General features: G+C 39.8%; 1 protein-coding gene across 1 annotated transcript in view; it reads right to left on the bottom strand.

Annotated features, from left to right (window-relative positions):
- Positions 1-16,882, bottom strand: part of SLC26A8 (solute carrier family 26 member 8) — a 77,161-nt gene that overhangs the window by 44,179 nt on the left and 16,100 nt on the right. Inside the window, exons 3-7 of the mRNA XM_028120565.2 lie at positions 12,143-12,259; positions 10,270-10,451; positions 6,267-6,431; positions 5,417-5,566; positions 552-634 (exon numbers count right to left, since the gene is read on the bottom strand). Coding sequence (XP_027976366.1) covers positions 552-634; positions 5,417-5,566; positions 6,267-6,431; positions 10,270-10,451; positions 12,143-12,259 — 697 coding nt within the window. The remainder of the gene's footprint in view (positions 1-551; positions 635-5,416; positions 5,567-6,266; positions 6,432-10,269; positions 10,452-12,142; positions 12,260-16,882) is intronic.

The raw sequence follows: 16,882 nt of genomic DNA, 5'->3' as shown, positions 1-16,882 counted from the left end.
ATCCTTGAGAGCTAGATAGGTACGGAGGTTGAGAAGGCCTGTGATGTACTGCGAAAAAACTGTGAATGTCTCTGGTACCCAGTGCATCCAACTGTTTACTCGTGTAAGGGGAATTGGCTCAACTATGGGAAGAGAGTATGAGGCTGCCCAGAGAAACAAAGGGTTGTCCTAGCCCATCTTCTTTCATGAACCTCTGTATTCTAAAATGAATTGGAGGGCGCCTGGGTGGCTCAGTTGGTTAAGCAACTGCCTTCGGCTCAGGTCATGATCCTGGAGTCCCAGGATCGAGTCCCGCATCGGGCTCCCTGCTGAGCAGGGAGTCTGCTTCTCCCTCTGACCCTCTTCCCTCTCGTGCTCTCTATCTCTCATTCTCTCTCTCAAATAAATAAATAAAATCTTTAAAAAAAATAAAATAAAATGAATTTGAGCCCATAACCCAAATTTGTCTGTGGCCAGGCTGCTAGTAGAGAATACCAATCAGGCTGTGTGATCAGAGGCTAAGCAAAGGTAACAGAAAGGGAAAAGTAATCCTGAAAAATGGAGTTACTGACCTATAAGGAATCATATCAATGAGCATCCTGCTGGTTTCTGTGGCCATGCTTATCTTGTTTGCAAATGCAGTGAAGCCAAGAATCTGTAGGGGTTAAAAAAATGCATATGATCATGTAAAAATTATGAACTGCTTCCAGGAGCAGAGGTGCTTATAGCCTTGGCAAGACAGGGAATGAAATATGTGGCAGTTCCTATGCATGAAAGTGGGAGAGAGAGGCGGGGCCAGTTCAGTGGAGTAAGAAAGGCGGAAATCTTCTCTGACTCTTGGCTCCCTAAGCTCTTTTTATTTTATTTATTTTTTTTCAAGATTTATTTATTTATTTGAAAGAGAGAGAGAGCACGGTGGGGGGAAGGGGCAGAGGGAGAGAGAGATTCTCAAGCAGATTCCCCACTGAGTGCAGAGCCCAACTGGGGGCTCGATCCCAGGAGATGGTGACCTGAGCAGAAACCAAGAGTAGGAAGCTTAACTGACTGAATCACCCAGATGCCCCTCCCTAAGCTCTTTTTAGCATTGTAGCCAGAATGAAAAGCAATTTTAGCCTTGGTCTCTGATATAACAATGGGAACAAATGGATGTCTTCACCAACTTGGAACATCTAGACCAAATATAAACATGTTGTAAAAGTTTTTAGATCTAGGGACATTGTACCAATATAAATAAGGCTTTGGGGGATTGTTGAGGTATACTGAGAATCATATATTTTTTAAAGATTTTATTAATTTATTTGTCAGAGAGAGAGAGAACAAGCAGGGTTAGCAGCAGGCAGAGGGAGAAGCAGGCTCCCTGCTGAACAGGGAGCCTGATGCAGGACTCGATCCCAGGACCCTGAGCTGAAGGCAGATGCTCAACAGACTGAGCCACCCAGGCATCCCATGACTTGCTTTTTTTTTTTTTTTTATCTCCCTTTTATTTACTCCTAAAATAGCAAGTCTCCTTTCCATTTCAACTAGTGGCAAAATAGACAACCTAGCAGAGGTTTTTTTTTTTTTTTACACCTTATAGAGACCTCACACCAAAGCAAATTAAGCCAGAGACAAAAGAACTCGATGCCCAGGTCATAGATAGCTGCTTTACCCCATTCTCCCTACTAGCATGTAAATCTTTTCCCAGCCTCTGCTGAGAGTTCAGACACTGAGCAGAATAGCAATTCGTTTACCTGTGATGCTGTGATCTGATGAAGACCCCTGGGAACCTTACAGGTCAGAAGGGAAAGGAAAATCTGGATCATAGTTTGAGTCAGAGAAAAGTTTTATTCTTTGTATTGTTAAGGGACAAGAAGTGTGGAAACTGGCCAAGGAACTCTTTTTATTTCCAATATAAAGGTGATGCTTGCTCATAAAGGAACATGGAGAAAATACGAAAAATTAAAAAGCAGAAGCAAATCACCCAAAGACAACTATTTTGATGCTTGTTTGGTGTTTGCTATACAACTTAAATAAACCCATACACAAATACACACATATGAACACAAAACATGCATAATTTCTTAGAGCCACAGGATTCTTGAATTATTTGTCAGTATATTCTACCTGGATCCCAGATATTGCCTTGAAACTTTCCCTTACTATTTGACACTACTGTGTTAAGGACAGATTGGTGGGTGTGTGCAATTTCCTCCAGCACATCTAAACAGTAAATGTCTTGGTGGGTGCCGTGAGAAGCTTTTTACACCCTAGGGGATAGCAACTCTCATCCTCCCTCTCCCATTTGCCTCACTGCCAGGGGAAACATGCAGGTCTTTTCCCAGTTCTAGACAACATCTCTAATCCTTGCTACTTGGCGGACAGTGATCCTGATCACTTGACTTGCTTGACATGTGTATAAGTAATGTATTGCAGGCTTTGATAACCTTTGAGTATAAATTAGTTCACAAAAAAGTGTAATGCCTAAACTGCAACAATTCTAAGTCTCCACTGACTTATTGCTAGATCTCAGTTTCCTCCCCCACTTCACTCCATGGTGCATCCTAGTTATTTATAGCATTCCCCAAAAGGAATGTCTTAACTGTGGCTCCCAAACCAATCTGTCAGCCATAGTCAACTCAGAGAATCCTCTAATCACTCTAGTTAATGTTCATTGCCTTTGAGGTTGCTTGAAGGAATATCACTATGATCCCTGCTGCTGCTGTCTCTTAAAAGAGGGCTGATTTGGGGTGCCTGGGTGGCTCAGTCATTAAGCGTCTGCCTTCAGCTCAGGTCATGGTCCCAGGGTCCTGGGATCGAGCCCCACATTGGGTTCCCTGCTCGGCAGGAAGCCTGCTTCTCCCTCTCCCACTCCCCTCGCTGTGTTCCCTCTTGGTCAAATAAATAAATAAAATCTTTAAAAAAAAAAAAAGAGGGCTGATTTGCCACAAAGTGGATGGACCTGGAGGGCAATACGCTATGTGACAAAAGTCAGACAGAGAAAGACAAATACTGTATGGTATCACTTACGTGTGGAATCTAAAAGCAAAAACAAAATAGACTCACAGAAACAGAGAGTAGAAAAGGGTTTGCCAGGAGCTAGGGGCTGGGGGAAATGGGGAAGGTTGATAAAAATGTACAAACATTCACATTTAAGATGAATAAGCTCTGAGGATCTAATGTAACGCATGGTGACTACAGCTGATAACATTGCATTGTATAATTGAAATTTGCTAAGAATAGAACTTAAATGTTCTCTCTCTCTCTCTCTCTCTCACACACACACACACGCGCGCACACGATAAATATGTGAGGTGATGGAAGTGTTAATTAACTAGATGGGCAAATCCTTTCACAATGTATATGCATGTGAAATCACCATGATGTCCACTTTATATGTCAATTACGCCTCAATAAAGCTGAAATTAAAAGAGAGAACACCAATATCTGCATCACATATGCCATCTGCTGGTGACTCCAAAGCCTCAGCTTCTTAAGCTGTCAAAGCTGAGCTGGGTTCCTTGAAAGGGAGAGGTTGGCCCTGATTCCACTCCCCAAACTCCATCTGCACGTTGTCCCCTGGGCTCTAGGGCACCGTTATTTATGTCCAGTGATTTGGGAAGTCTTTGATAAAACTAGTCTTTCAGTTTCTGGCCTTTATGAATTAATAGCTTTTCAACTACTCCAAGGAAGAAAGAATATACACCTCCACGAGAAGTAGACAACAGTTAGTAAGATAGAGCTTGTTCTCAATTTCCAAAGCAATTCCCATACTCTTTTAATCATGCAGAGTATAGACCTGGATTATTTAGAATAGAATAGGTTATGCTGTGGCAACATACAAATCATGAGACCTTAGTGTTATTTTTTTGCTCACACATGGTCTATTGTGGGTCAGTGTCTCTCTGGGGCAACTTCTTTGCAAACAGTGCCTCAGAGATCCAGGCTAATTCCACCTGGGGACCCTATTATTTCAACATGCAGCCCTATGATTACCACAGCAGGGAGAGAAAGAACGTGGGGACTCACACGCTTTCTCTTATGCTTTGGCCCCAAAGTCACTGGCCCTGACTAACTACAGGGCAGCTGGGAAATATAGGGCAACACGTGGACATTTGGTGAACTTTAAGCGTCTCTGCAACAGAACACTTCTTAAGGGGAAATTCATTCTTGTGGACACCCAAACATTCAGCGATCCTAATATGAGAAATGCTGACTTTAAAAGCCTGAGCTTTATTTATGAAAATATCTTTATCATTGTAAAAATGTTAATCATAACTGCAAAAGATAAGTTTTATCAGCAGATTATTTTTAAAGAAAGAAGAAATGTTATCATTACATAGTGGTGAGCCCCAGCTCTGCCACTTACTAATGACATGGATTAGGCAATCCATTTAACATCTCATCTCCCTCAATTTCTCTACTGTAGCATAGTGAGAATGAAAGGAGGCTGAATAACAGTATGATGGCAACACTATTAAAGTAGAAACAGGGGTACCAGCCTGGCTTACTTGGTAGAGCATGCGACTTTTGATCTCAGGGTTGTGAGTTCAAACCCCACATTAGGGGTAGAGATTACTTAAAAATAAAATCTTAAAAAAAAAATAAAATAGGAACAACATTCTACCTAGAAGAAGACGGAAATTCACCAACACTGAGCATAGGCCTGTCATATATATTTGAAGGAAGAAAACAGTGAATAACTGAAAACCCAAAATTATCAATTGTAATTGACTTTGGGAGGCACAGAAATTTCTTTTCTTCTATTCTTTTTCTTATGTTTTTCAAAGTTGCTAGAATGAGGGGTACCTGAGTGGCTCAGTCGGCTGAGTCTGCCTTCAGTACAGGTCATGATCCCAGGGTCCTGGGATCGAGTCCTGCATCCGGCTCCCTACTCAGCGGGAAGCCTGCTTCTCCCTCTTCCTCTGCCCCTAACCCTGCTGTTCTCTCTCTCTCTAAAAAAATAAGCTAGAATGAACCTGGGTTATTTCCATAAGAGAAAAAACCCTATTTCTGAAATAGTATGAAAGAGGCAATAGAGAAAGTTACTCTAAAAACAAGCATGTTTTGGGCACCTGAGTGGCTCAGTTGGTTAAGCACCCACCTTTGGCTCAGGTCATGATCCTGAAGTCCCGGGATGGAGTGCCACATCGGGCTCCCTGCTCAGCAGAGAGTCTGCTTCTCCCTCTGACCCTCCCCCATCTCGTGCTCTCTCTCTCTCATTCTCTCTAATAAATAAATAAAATCTTAATAAAAAATAAAAATAAGCATGTTTTACAAATATAAGCTAGTATTTAAAATTAAATGTATTCCACTTTGTCACAATTCAACATGTTTTTTTAAAAATCATTATTTTTGTAGTCTCCTCTAATCCTTTCCCTTTCTAGTTTGCTTGCTTTTTAATTTTTTTTTTAGAAAGTAGTTCTTCTAAACCATGAATTTGGAGCATTAAAACACCTACCAGAAAAATTTCCATGGGAAACTCGATCGGGTACCGATGGAAAGAAATTTTGATACATTTGTTGATTCTCAGCGCAACAACAGCAGTTAGAAATAGTAGGATGCTAGTAGAATTAGCTTTTGGGAGAGTTACACAGTAGTTAACTATGTTCTGAAAGAAAACAAAATTACAAAGGCTTAGAAGGGGGTATGATAATTGCCTTTATCTAGAAAATGACACTCTCTCTAGATTAGTTCAAAAAGAAATCCCTAGGCAGTGTCTCTGGGCACAAATGTCTTCATGAGCATTATTAGCATAGTGAAGGCAAATGGGAGCACATATATATTTTTTTAGTTGAAAAAGAGATATTAAAAGATAATAATGCCTGATAAGGAGAGAATACACTTTACATGTTTCAGTGTAATGGAAAGGACCCAGGAGTTCTGTTTATCAGCCTATTCTTTGCTAATTTTTCTAGACCATTGATGTTCTTTAGCATGGCTCCTACGCCATTCTTGCATTAAGGGACTACGTAGCATTTTATGTTCTTTAGATATTTTAGGATACAGGTCTGCTATGAGGCATGTAATGGGAAGAATTATGATAGGTTTCAGTATTTTAAAAACCTAATTTTAATGTAAATCATGTTTGTTTAAAAGGACTGGGCAAAATGGTTAGTGCAACTGAGAACGTGATCCCACCGGCATCTGCAATTAATTAAGCCTGTAAATCCAGAAGAGATGAAATTATTTCTAAGACCTGTTGACCCAGCCGCCTACGGAGCAGTATCTCCTTTTGGATCGGGTCCACTTCCTTTTGGAGGCAAGGGGAGGGGCACTTGTATCTCGGGGTGAGGGTAGAAATTACTCACATAGAAGAAGGAGATGGGACCAGCGTGGAAACTAATCATAATCCCGAAGATGCAAGTCAGCTGGGACAGAATAATGTGTAAAGCCGCGGCAGCCAGGTAAGCGCTGATTGCAGCCTCCGGAAGGTACGCGGCCACGAAGCCAAAACCTAACAAGCCCATTGATAGCTGCAGGAGGTTCAGATGGAAAAGAAAACCAGAGTGAGACAGAATGTCACCAAACCAACAAAGGCATCAATTAGGCGCTCTCCAGGAGGTTTCCAACAAAAAAGTTCAGTTAGGGCCCTTGGGTAACTCTTCCGTTATCGTTGACGAGCTACGTCCTTGGCGTTGATTCAGCTCTCCGCACCGGCGCTACACCACACTTCCTTCTTGCTTCAGGAGCACTTAAGCTTAAGTTCTTGCCCTAGAATCTATTGACCTTATTAATGTGAGGTTAACAGTGACCAAGTGGTGATCAGAACAAGCTTTTGCCTCTTTAAGGGCCCTTTTGTTAGAAGCTTTGATAGCCCTTTTCAGGAGATGTTACTATCCCTGCGAGGAATGCGGCTTTTCACAAAGGAAAAGACAAGTTAAAAAACCCCCGGGTTCCAGCTCAAACTCCTCGGCCTTTGACTTTTATCTTTACTAAGAATGGTTAAACTGAATTTATGTCTTCAGGATTGTATATATAATAGATAATATGTATATATTATATAACATATATAAGACATAAATTCAGTTTCTATAAATCCAGTATATGTAATAAATATAATTTATATATTATATATGCATAGTACATGTAAAATACTATATTACATTTAACACATAATTTATATATTTATGTTACATAAATAAATGTAATTATATATGTTATATAATTATAATTTATATAATTTATCTGATTATATATTTATATATAATTACATATAATAATTCTATATTTATATACAATTACATATACCACAAATTATACATTAAATATAAGGTTACAATATAGTATTTTATATGTACACATGCATATATAATATTTAAGTTATATGTGTATATTATATATATATGTATTTTTAAATATACAAAGGATCTAAAAGGGTAGACCCCAAACTATTAATAGAGGCTAACTTTGGGGAATGAGATTAAAGGTTGGGGCAATATTGGAGCGCCTGGGTGGCTCAGTCAGTTAAACGTCTGCCTTCAGCTCAGGTCCTGATCCCGGGGGCCTGGGATCGAGCCCCGCATCGGGCTCCCTGCTCTGCGGGAAGCCTGCTTCTCACTCTCCCACTCCCCCTGCTTGTGTTCCCTCTCTCTGTCAAATAAATAAATAAAATCTTTAAAAAAAAATCTGCTGTCCTTTGAGTCACTCATCTCCCTCACCCCATAGGCAAAGTGTTCCTTTTACTGCTTTCAAGATTTTTTTCATTGTCTTTAGTTTCCAGAAGATTGGCTCTGATTTGTCTTAGGGTGGATTTCTATGGATTTATCTTGTTTGAAATTTTCTTAGCCTCTGGAATCCATAGGATTATATCCTTTGCCAATTTGGGGAGTTTTCAGCTGTTATTTCTTCAAGTAATTCATCCCCATCTTTTTTCTCCTCTCTTTCTGGGGACTATTATGATATAAATATTAGACATTTTGTTATCACCCTACTTGTCCCTGAGGCTCTGTTCATTATTTTTTCCAGTCTGTTTTCTCTCTGTTGTTCTGATTGGGCAATTTCTATTGTTCTTTCTTTGAGTTCATCCATTCTTTCCGGCCTCCTCTATTCTGCTATTGAGCCCATCCTTTGAATTTTTAATTTTGGTTATTGTACTCTTTGGTTTGAAAATTTCCATTTGCTTCTTCATATTTGCTGTTTACTTGCTGAGACTTTCTATTTTCTCACTGGTTTCAAGCATGTTCATTGTTGCTTGCTGGAGCATGTTTAGAGATGGCTGCTCTAAAATCTTTGCCGGATAATTCTAACATCTCTGTCATCTCAGTGTTGGCATCTTTTTATTGTCTTTTTTCATTCGAGTTGAGATTTTTCTGGTTCTTGATAAGACAAGGAATTTTAAGTTCAATGGTAGACACTTTGGGCACTATGCTACGAGACACTGGATCTTATTTAAACCTTCTGTTTTAGCTCGCTTATTTTGACAAAGTGATGGCAGGGGAGGGGGCAGGTGCCATCTCGTTACTGCCTGTAGATGTACAAGTCCAGCTTCTCCCCTAAGTTTCCACCGACAGCTGTGGCAGCAAGGACTCTTCATTATTGCTGGGCAGGGGTGGGAGTTCTGGCTCCCCACTAGCCCTCTGCTGATATTATCCTGGCTGGAAGAGACAGGAATGCCTTACTTCTTCCCACTTGGCCTCCACTGACACTACAACAGAGGGGGCTGTCTTCTTCACTAGGCCATCTCTGACACCACCCCAGCGAGGAGTAGGAAGGGGGTCTCATTACTGCACAGTGGGAATGAAAGTCTTGACTCCCTACTTGGCCTTCTCTGACAACATCCCAGTTGGAGGGTGGGTGGGCACTTCATTACAGGTGGGTAAGGGTGAAAGTCTAGGGTCCTCAGTTGGCTTTTGTTGGCATGAGGGGGTTGATACCACAGTTTTGTTTTGTTTTTCCTTGGTGTTTGTCTGGACTATAGTAGTTATTATGTAAAAGTTTTCAGCCTTGCTAGCCTTTTTTGGTGCTGTGGCTATAAAGAACAGACTTCTGTTACGGCTGTGTGTGTGTGCGCGTGCAGGTATTAGCATTTTGGGTTTCTGGCTTCTTCAGCACCAAGTGTGAAATATAAGAGGAAAAAGAAAACCCTGGAAATTCACCACTACATTGTTCCTTGCATCCTGAGGTTCTGAGCCAGTTTGCCTTCTTCTCTCCACTTTTCAGAGTCTTCTTATGTTTGTGTTATATATAATGTTCCAAGGTTTTTAATTGTACTTAACAGGGGGAATAGGGAAAAGTACATCTATTTCATCTTCCTGGAAATGGAATGTCTCCTCCTTTATTAGCTAAAAAATAAACTGAGGCTCAAAGGAGGCGAGAGAACATGCCCAGGGTCATGTAGATAATTCATAGGTTGCTGACTTATTGCTTGTTATTTTGTCTTTTCCTACAAGATTGAATTTTTTAACCACAGGAATTTCATCTTCTTTTTTTATTTTTGGTCTCTATCAAAGTACCAAATTCATATTTCTGTATCCAGTAGTTATAACATATTGATGCTTACTACGTGACAGGTTCTGTGCTGAGTGCTTTACATGTATTTTCTCACTTAGTCCTCATAAGTACCCTGCACAATAAATGTTATTATTCGCATTTTGTACACAAGGAAACTGAGGCCCATAAAGGTAAGGTGATTTAAGTAAGTCATATAGCTGGTATCAGGGCTGGACTTTGTAGGCTTTCAGTAAAACCTTAGCTTATAAAAGATGGTCCCAGAAGAGATCAGCAAAAATTAGCTAGAGAGTAGATTGGTTGCAAAGAAAGAGAAATAAAGCTAGCACATGTAACTTTAGGTCAATGGGTGAAGCTTTAGATGGTAGACTGAGAGAAAATCAAAGATACACCAAAAGTAAGTTTTGATATTTTAATATGTCATTGATATTATTGTCCTTTGGCTGTGCTCCTGAAATTGTAGGAAAAGAATTGACTCTAATGCTTACTTAACCCAAAATATAGTATGTGAGCCTATGAGTGCTAATCTTGTTGAAAGAATATAGAGGTTTTTTTTTTTTAAATGTGAAATCATGAATAGAACTCTAGATCACAGTCCCTAGGACCCTTCTTTAGTTTTAGAGAAGGGACTGATGAGAATGTTCAGTGTCTCATCCTAAATCAATGGTGAATGATTTCTGAGGAGGGGAGAAGTTTTGTCACTAGGGAGAGCCTAGCCACACATCCTGTAAGTTTTCCAAAAATAAACCACAGAAGTTCCAGGTATATCACAACAGATAACAGGAGCAACAAAAGGAAGGGGTTCATTTGTAGCTCCTTTATTTATTTATTTCTTCTTCAGGGGTTCAGAGACTCAGATCCTACCTGAATAATCCCAGTCAGAAAAGTTGTGGATGCCACCACACTCAAGGATCTGTTATAGTCCGCAAGGAAGGAGGGCTTAGAAAAGTCATCCCTGATGAAAGTTCCCAGAATCAGGTGGCCATTGTTGAATGGGTACAACCTCAGGACATTGATCATCAGAGCACTCATAAGGAAGAAGGAACCTATGAAAGAAGGTGTTGGGGCAGAAAGTGCAGTTTTAAATCCAGGTAACCTGACATATTTGACAAAAGCAAGGCATGGTCTGATGTTGTTTTGTCTTTGATCTGAAGAACTTTTTTTTTTGAAAGTGGCCACTGGAGAAGTAAGAAAGAGCAAAGAAAAGAACTCTGGTTCCACATGCCATGACCAACTCCCAGAATTTAGATATTGGTGGTCCAGGTATTAACCTCTTTGTAATATGGGCATATGGAGTGGGATTCAAAGAGAAATTAGCTGGAAATGCCTATCAGGCTCAGCCACTGTACCTGTTCTTAGAAATGGTAAATGAGATTGTGGGGAGTGGATCAGAAAATAAAGCTAATCAATAATAATAAGAAAAACGGGGCACCTGGGTGGCTCAGTCGTTAAGCGTCTGCCTTCGGCTCGGGTCATGATCCCAGGGTCCTGGGATCGAGCCCCGCATCGGGCTCCCTGCTCCGCGGGAGGCCTGCTTCTCCCTCTCCCACTCCCCCTGCTTGTGTTCCCTCTCTCACTGTGTCTCTCTCTGTCAAATAAATAAATAAATAAATAAAATCTTTATAAAAAATAATAATAATAAGAAGAAAAATAACACCTATCACTTATGAAGTATTTAGTAGGTGCAAAATGACACTGAGCTAAACCTATTTCAAACATGATTTCATTCAGTCCTCCAGTCCACATAGTCACATATGGGAGCAAAGGCAAATCTTACCTTTAAATTGCCTAACAGAAACAAAACTCTAGTAGCCTTATTATCAGTATTTGGAAATGATTGCAATATGCCCCAGGAACTTGGAAATATGGGAATAAAATTGTTCGCTCAGTCTCCAAATGTAAAATCAACACATAATGGATTTTAGTAAAGACACGTGATATTGTCCTTTAAAAAAAGGCAGGAATAGCACTCTGCATCTAGAATAATGGGACGGAAACCAGACTGAATATACAAACGTATCTGGAGAAAAAGTGTGTCTGTCAAAATGATCAATGTTGGTTGGGTGGTCAGTTGTTCAGCGGGGAAGCCAAGACAAAGGCACTCTACTAAGTAGATGTTGGCAAGGCCCTTCCAAGATTATTGCGCATTTTGTGGTTTGATTTCTATGCTGGTTTACTTAAGTGAAGAAAATGTGCTGCTTGTATGACCTTCAACTAGTTTGGTCCCTGTAACAGTTATTTCTAATTATAAATTAGTAGATGGACTTTTGACTCAGGGAAGGAAGGTGCTTATCCTATGGATTTGAGTGCTTTGATTTCTGTGACAGCATTTTCTCATTGTAAATTAATAAGCTAACATGGTTGTTATAAAGTAGGCCCATGGACTTGGGTTATTACAGTTCCAGCTGAAAGATGGATCCACTCTAGGAATATTGGCAAACTTGTCTCTGGATCTTCTGGGTTGAGGGCAGTCAGATTTCAGTGTGTGGGAATTTCACCAAGGGTAGTATCTCTGCTAATTCCTTTAGGAAACAGCCGGCTGGCCAACTTGTCTGGCGGCGACATTCATAATCGCTCAATCTCGAAACTCTGAGTGCTCACCCTATGGATAGAATGTCCATCTTTTGCCTCCATTTTTTTCCACCTTAAACATAGCTTTAATTGGGGTTCTTAGCAATAAGGGAATGATTGAGGCAGAAAGTCCATCCACCACCTGTGGTTCCAGTGCCGAACTCACCAATGGACATTTGATGACATGATCCAAAAATGGCATAAATTGCTGAAGAACAGAAAGCTGCATAACAGACATTGAGCGGAGGAATCAGTTGCCTTGTCAGCAAACTAAACGTCAGGGCTGAAAAACAAGATAATTTAAGTAAGGAAAGGTAGGCTGGCTTTTCACCTTCAATAAAAACTCTAAAGAATATTTACAACAAAAATGATCCACGTGTCTCACTGATTGAGTGTGGTAACAACATCTCGTGACATATGGCCCTTCACTAGTCCCTTTTATTACCTCCTTTGATACCTAGCTTCTCCTACTTTACCATGTGCTTTTACACCTCAGTTCTAAATCACAGGCTCAAATACCTCTCACTTCAAGGTCTTCATGCTAATCGTGGAAAACAGACGTCACGACAATAAGACCTCTGCTTCCAACAGCTCAGAAGCAGCCCCATTTCACCCCTAGTCTAGTAGCAGAAGGCCCTGGGGAATCCTCTAGGACTGGAAATAAAGCGGGAGAGCAAGGCAAGAACCATGCTTAACTGGCTTGATTCCATGTTGGCATGTGTTGCCTCTCTTCCATATGCCAATTATTTAGGTCTTTTTTTTCAACAACTCCTTCAATACTTACTTTCTTTTCCTAGAACACCATGAGAATTTGGAAATTTTGAAGCAAATGGATTAACATGCATGGTGTCATCCTTTGATGTCTCAAGCCCACAGCTCCTGCCCTGAGGGCCTATCTTTTTTTTTTTTTTAAGAGAGAGAGTGAGAGAGCACACATGCACATGTGCAGGGGTGGGGGAGGGTTGGCGGTGGGGCAGAGGGAAAGGGAGAGAGAGACTCTTGAGCAGGCTCCACACCCAGCATGGAACCTCATGTGTGGCTCAATCTCATGGTCCTGAGATCACGACCTGAGCCAAAATCAAGAGTCCGATGATCAACTGACTGAGCCACCCAGGCACCCCTGAGGGCCTATTTTCAACTTACATCTTACCGTGTGCTCATCTGAATTCAGTTACAAGTTCAGTGAGCCAATTTAGTGTCTTAGACAAGCAAGGCTTTGTGTGTGTGTGTGTGTGTGTGTGTGTGTGTGTGTGTGTGTGTGTGTGTGTGTGTAGAAGTTCAAACACATACAAAAATAGAGTATAATGAGCTCCCATATACCTACCACCTGCTTCAACAGTGGTCAACTCATGGTCAGTCTTGTTTCATCTATTCCCTCACTCCTTTCCCACTTCATATTATTTTAAAGCAAATCCAAGACATGAAATTATTTCATATATTGATATTTCAGTATATATCTTTAAAAGAAGATCTTCTTTTTTTTTATCTTTAAAGTAACCTCTACACCCAGTGTGGGGCTCAAACTCATGACCCTGAGATCAAGAGTCTCATGCTCAACCGACTGAGCCAGCTAGGTGCCCCAAAAGAAGACCCTCTTCTATTTTATTTATTTATTTTTAAAAAGATTTTATTTATTTATTTGAGAGAGAGAGAGCATAAGTAGGGGCAGAGGCTGAGGGAGAGGGAGAGGGAGAAGCAGACTTCCCTCTGGGTAGGGAGCCTGACGTGGGACTCTATCCCAGGACTCCAGGATCATGACCTGAGCCGAAGGCAGACTCTTAACCAGCTGAGCCACCCAGGCACCCAAGAAGACCCTCTTTTAATTTAACTACAATACCATCATTATACCTACGAAATTAATAGTGGTTCTTTATTGAATAGCCAGTAAATGTTCAAATTTCCCCGCTTATTTCATAAATGGTTGTTGTGGTAGAGGGCCCCTAAGATGATCTGCAATGGCTAATTGGTATTCATGCCTCTGTGTGATCCCCACCTCTTAAGTGTGGGATGGACGTAGTAACTTGCATCTAAGAAACAGACAACAACAAAAATAATAGGATGTCACTTTTGAGAGTAGTTTGCAAGAAGATTATGGCTTCTGTGTTGGTTGCTCTCTGACTCACTGTCTCTTTCATCCAGGTCACCAGCTGCCAGAGTTGGCTTCAAGAGTGTGTGACCTATGCAATTAAATAGGCCTTAGAAGGCTGCACACTTGGCTTAATGCCTCCTCTGACCATCTTGAAATTCTGAGTAATTTTTGAACTAGGGGTTCTGCACGTAGCTGATCCCATCAGCTGCCATGTTAGGAGGACACTCAAGTGCTCTTGGAGAGGCCCACAAGGTGAGAAACCCAGGCCTGCCAGCAAACACGTGAGTTAGCCTGAAGGCTGATCTGCCCCAGTAGAACCTTGAGATGACTGACAGCTTGATTACAACCACACGAGAAATCTTCAGCCAAAGATTTGCTGGGTTTTGGGGTGATCTTTAAAAAAATATTTGCTATTATATGTTGTACTATCTTTTACAATCTTTGTATTAGGACTCAAATGAGGTTCTCACATTGGTTGACAGGTCTCTTAAATCTTTGTAATTTATAGTTTCTCCTTCCATATTTTTTTTCCTAAGCAAGGCTCTAATGATTACACAAACAAAAAACCAACCCCCCCGAAAAAAACACCCCCCCACACACAGAGAAAAATTGCTCAAATTAGCTTAAGCAAAACAGGAAATTTACTAAAAGAGTACAAAGGGCAGTTAGGCCACATCAGAGACTGGAACCAGAACTAAAAAACCATCAGGATCCAAGGCAGCGATCTCCCTATTTTCTTTGTCTCCAGGCTTGCACAGTGTCCTGTCTTTGTTTCCAGTTTGGGACTACTGTGAACAACATTGCCATGAATATTCTTGTACATGCCTCTTGGTGCATCAATGTACAAGTTCCTCGGGATTCTATATCCTGAAGCATAACTGCTGGGGCATTTGCCAGAAAATGCCAAACTGTTTTCCAAATGGTTATACAATTTACACTCCCACCAGCATTGTGTGACAGTTCCCATCATCTGCATCTGTTAGCACATGATACTGTCAGATTTCAATTTTTAGTGTGTATGAGTTAGCGTCTTACTCATTTAAACTTCACTTTTCACTTCACTGATTGTCAATAATGTTGATGAGTCTCATTGAGTTGTTCCTTACAGATTTGTAGGAGTATATATATTATAGATTTAAATCCTTTGCTGGGTATATGTATTACAAATATCTCTCCCATTCTGTGGTTTGCTTTTCAATCTTCATGTGTCTTTCCATGAACAAGACTTTTACTTAATTCAATTTATTTGTCTTTTCCTTTTAGGCAGGCTAGTGCTTCTCATGTCTTGTTTGAGAAATCATTTTCTACTTCAAGATCATGAAAATATTCTCCTACATAAACCTAAAAAATCTTTGTTTTACCTTTCACATTTAGGTCTTTAATCTACCAGGAATAGATTTTTGTTTATGGCATGAGGAAGAGGTCTAAAAATTGTTATTTGTTGTTGTTGTTATTGTTGTTTTTAGTAGGTTTCACACCCAGCATGGAGCCCAATGTGGGGCTTGAACTCATGACCCTGAGATCAAGATCTGAGCTGAAATCAAGAGTTGGACACTTAACTGACTGAGCCAACTAGATGCCCCTAAAAATTGTTTTTTTCATGTAAGTATCCAGTTGTTTCATATCATTCATTAAAAGTTTGTTTCTATAGTGACACATCTGATATAAACTATGCAACATATATTTGTGTGACTCTGTTCGATTAGTCTATCTCTGCAATACCACACTGTCTTGCTATTTTGTAGTAATTAGTTTAGTAATAGTTTTGATAAGTTAGTCAAAAATGCCTATTTTTATTGTGAAATATAACATACCTATAGAAAGTACCTTAAAATAGATGTTGATGGGGTGCCTAGGTGGTTAAATTGGTTGAGTGACTACTGACTGGTTTTCAACTCAAGTCATGATTTCAGGGTGTGGGATCTGAGTTGGGCTCTGTGCTCAGTGAAGAGTCCGCTTGGGATTCTTTCCCTCTGCCCCTCCCTCGACTCATGCACTTTCTCACGTGCACTCTCTCTCAAATAAATAAATAAATAAATCTTTTAAAAAATAGATGTTGAGCTGAATAAATACTTATAAAACAAACGCCTTTGTTACCACCACCCAGGTCTTTGATTACAATTCCACCTATCCTCACAAAGGTATTAATTATTCTGACTTTTGTGATAATAATTTCTTTGCTTTTCTTTATAGTTTTACCTGTAGTGTACATATTTCTAAACAATACAGTTTGTTCAGTTTGAATTTTATATTAACGGAGTTGCACTGTATGCAATTTTTATTTCTGCTTCTTTTGCTCAATGTCATGTTTATAAGAGTACTCCATGTTGTGGTGAGTTGCTTGAGATTGCTCATGTTCCTTCCATGTATTCCAATATATGTATATATGAATGTTTATTTATTCCATCTACTTTTGGTAGACATTATCTTAAATATTATAACTTTATATTAAGTCTTGATAATTGGAGGAGCAGGTCTTCTTGTGCTGTTCTTTCAAAAGAATATGGCCATTCTTGGTTTTTTGTATTTACACATTCATTTTAGAATCTGCTTATAGTGTTCTATTAAAAAAATCCTGTTGGGATTTACATTAAAATAATAATGAATCTGTAGAGTTTATTTTGAGAGCACTGAGATCTTTAAATATTGAGTCTTCTAACCCCTGAACATGCTATTTTTCAATTAATTTCAAATAATTTAACTATTTAATATTACTCAGTAAAGTATAATTTCTCTAAAAAGGCCTTACATATCTTTTCTTAGTTTCATTACAACTTATTTCATATTTATTATGCTTTGGTAAATTGTATCTTTTTA

Source organism: Eumetopias jubatus, unplaced genomic scaffold (assembly GCF_037043125.1).
Source record: "Eumetopias jubatus isolate StellerSeaLion01/CBP00866 unplaced genomic scaffold, mEumJub1_p1.0 scaffold_6, whole genome shotgun sequence".
Taxonomy (NCBI): domain Eukaryota; kingdom Metazoa; phylum Chordata; class Mammalia; order Carnivora; family Otariidae; genus Eumetopias; species Eumetopias jubatus.
Note: the sequence above shows the minus strand (reverse complement) of the source record. Positions and strands in the feature narration are given on the sequence as shown.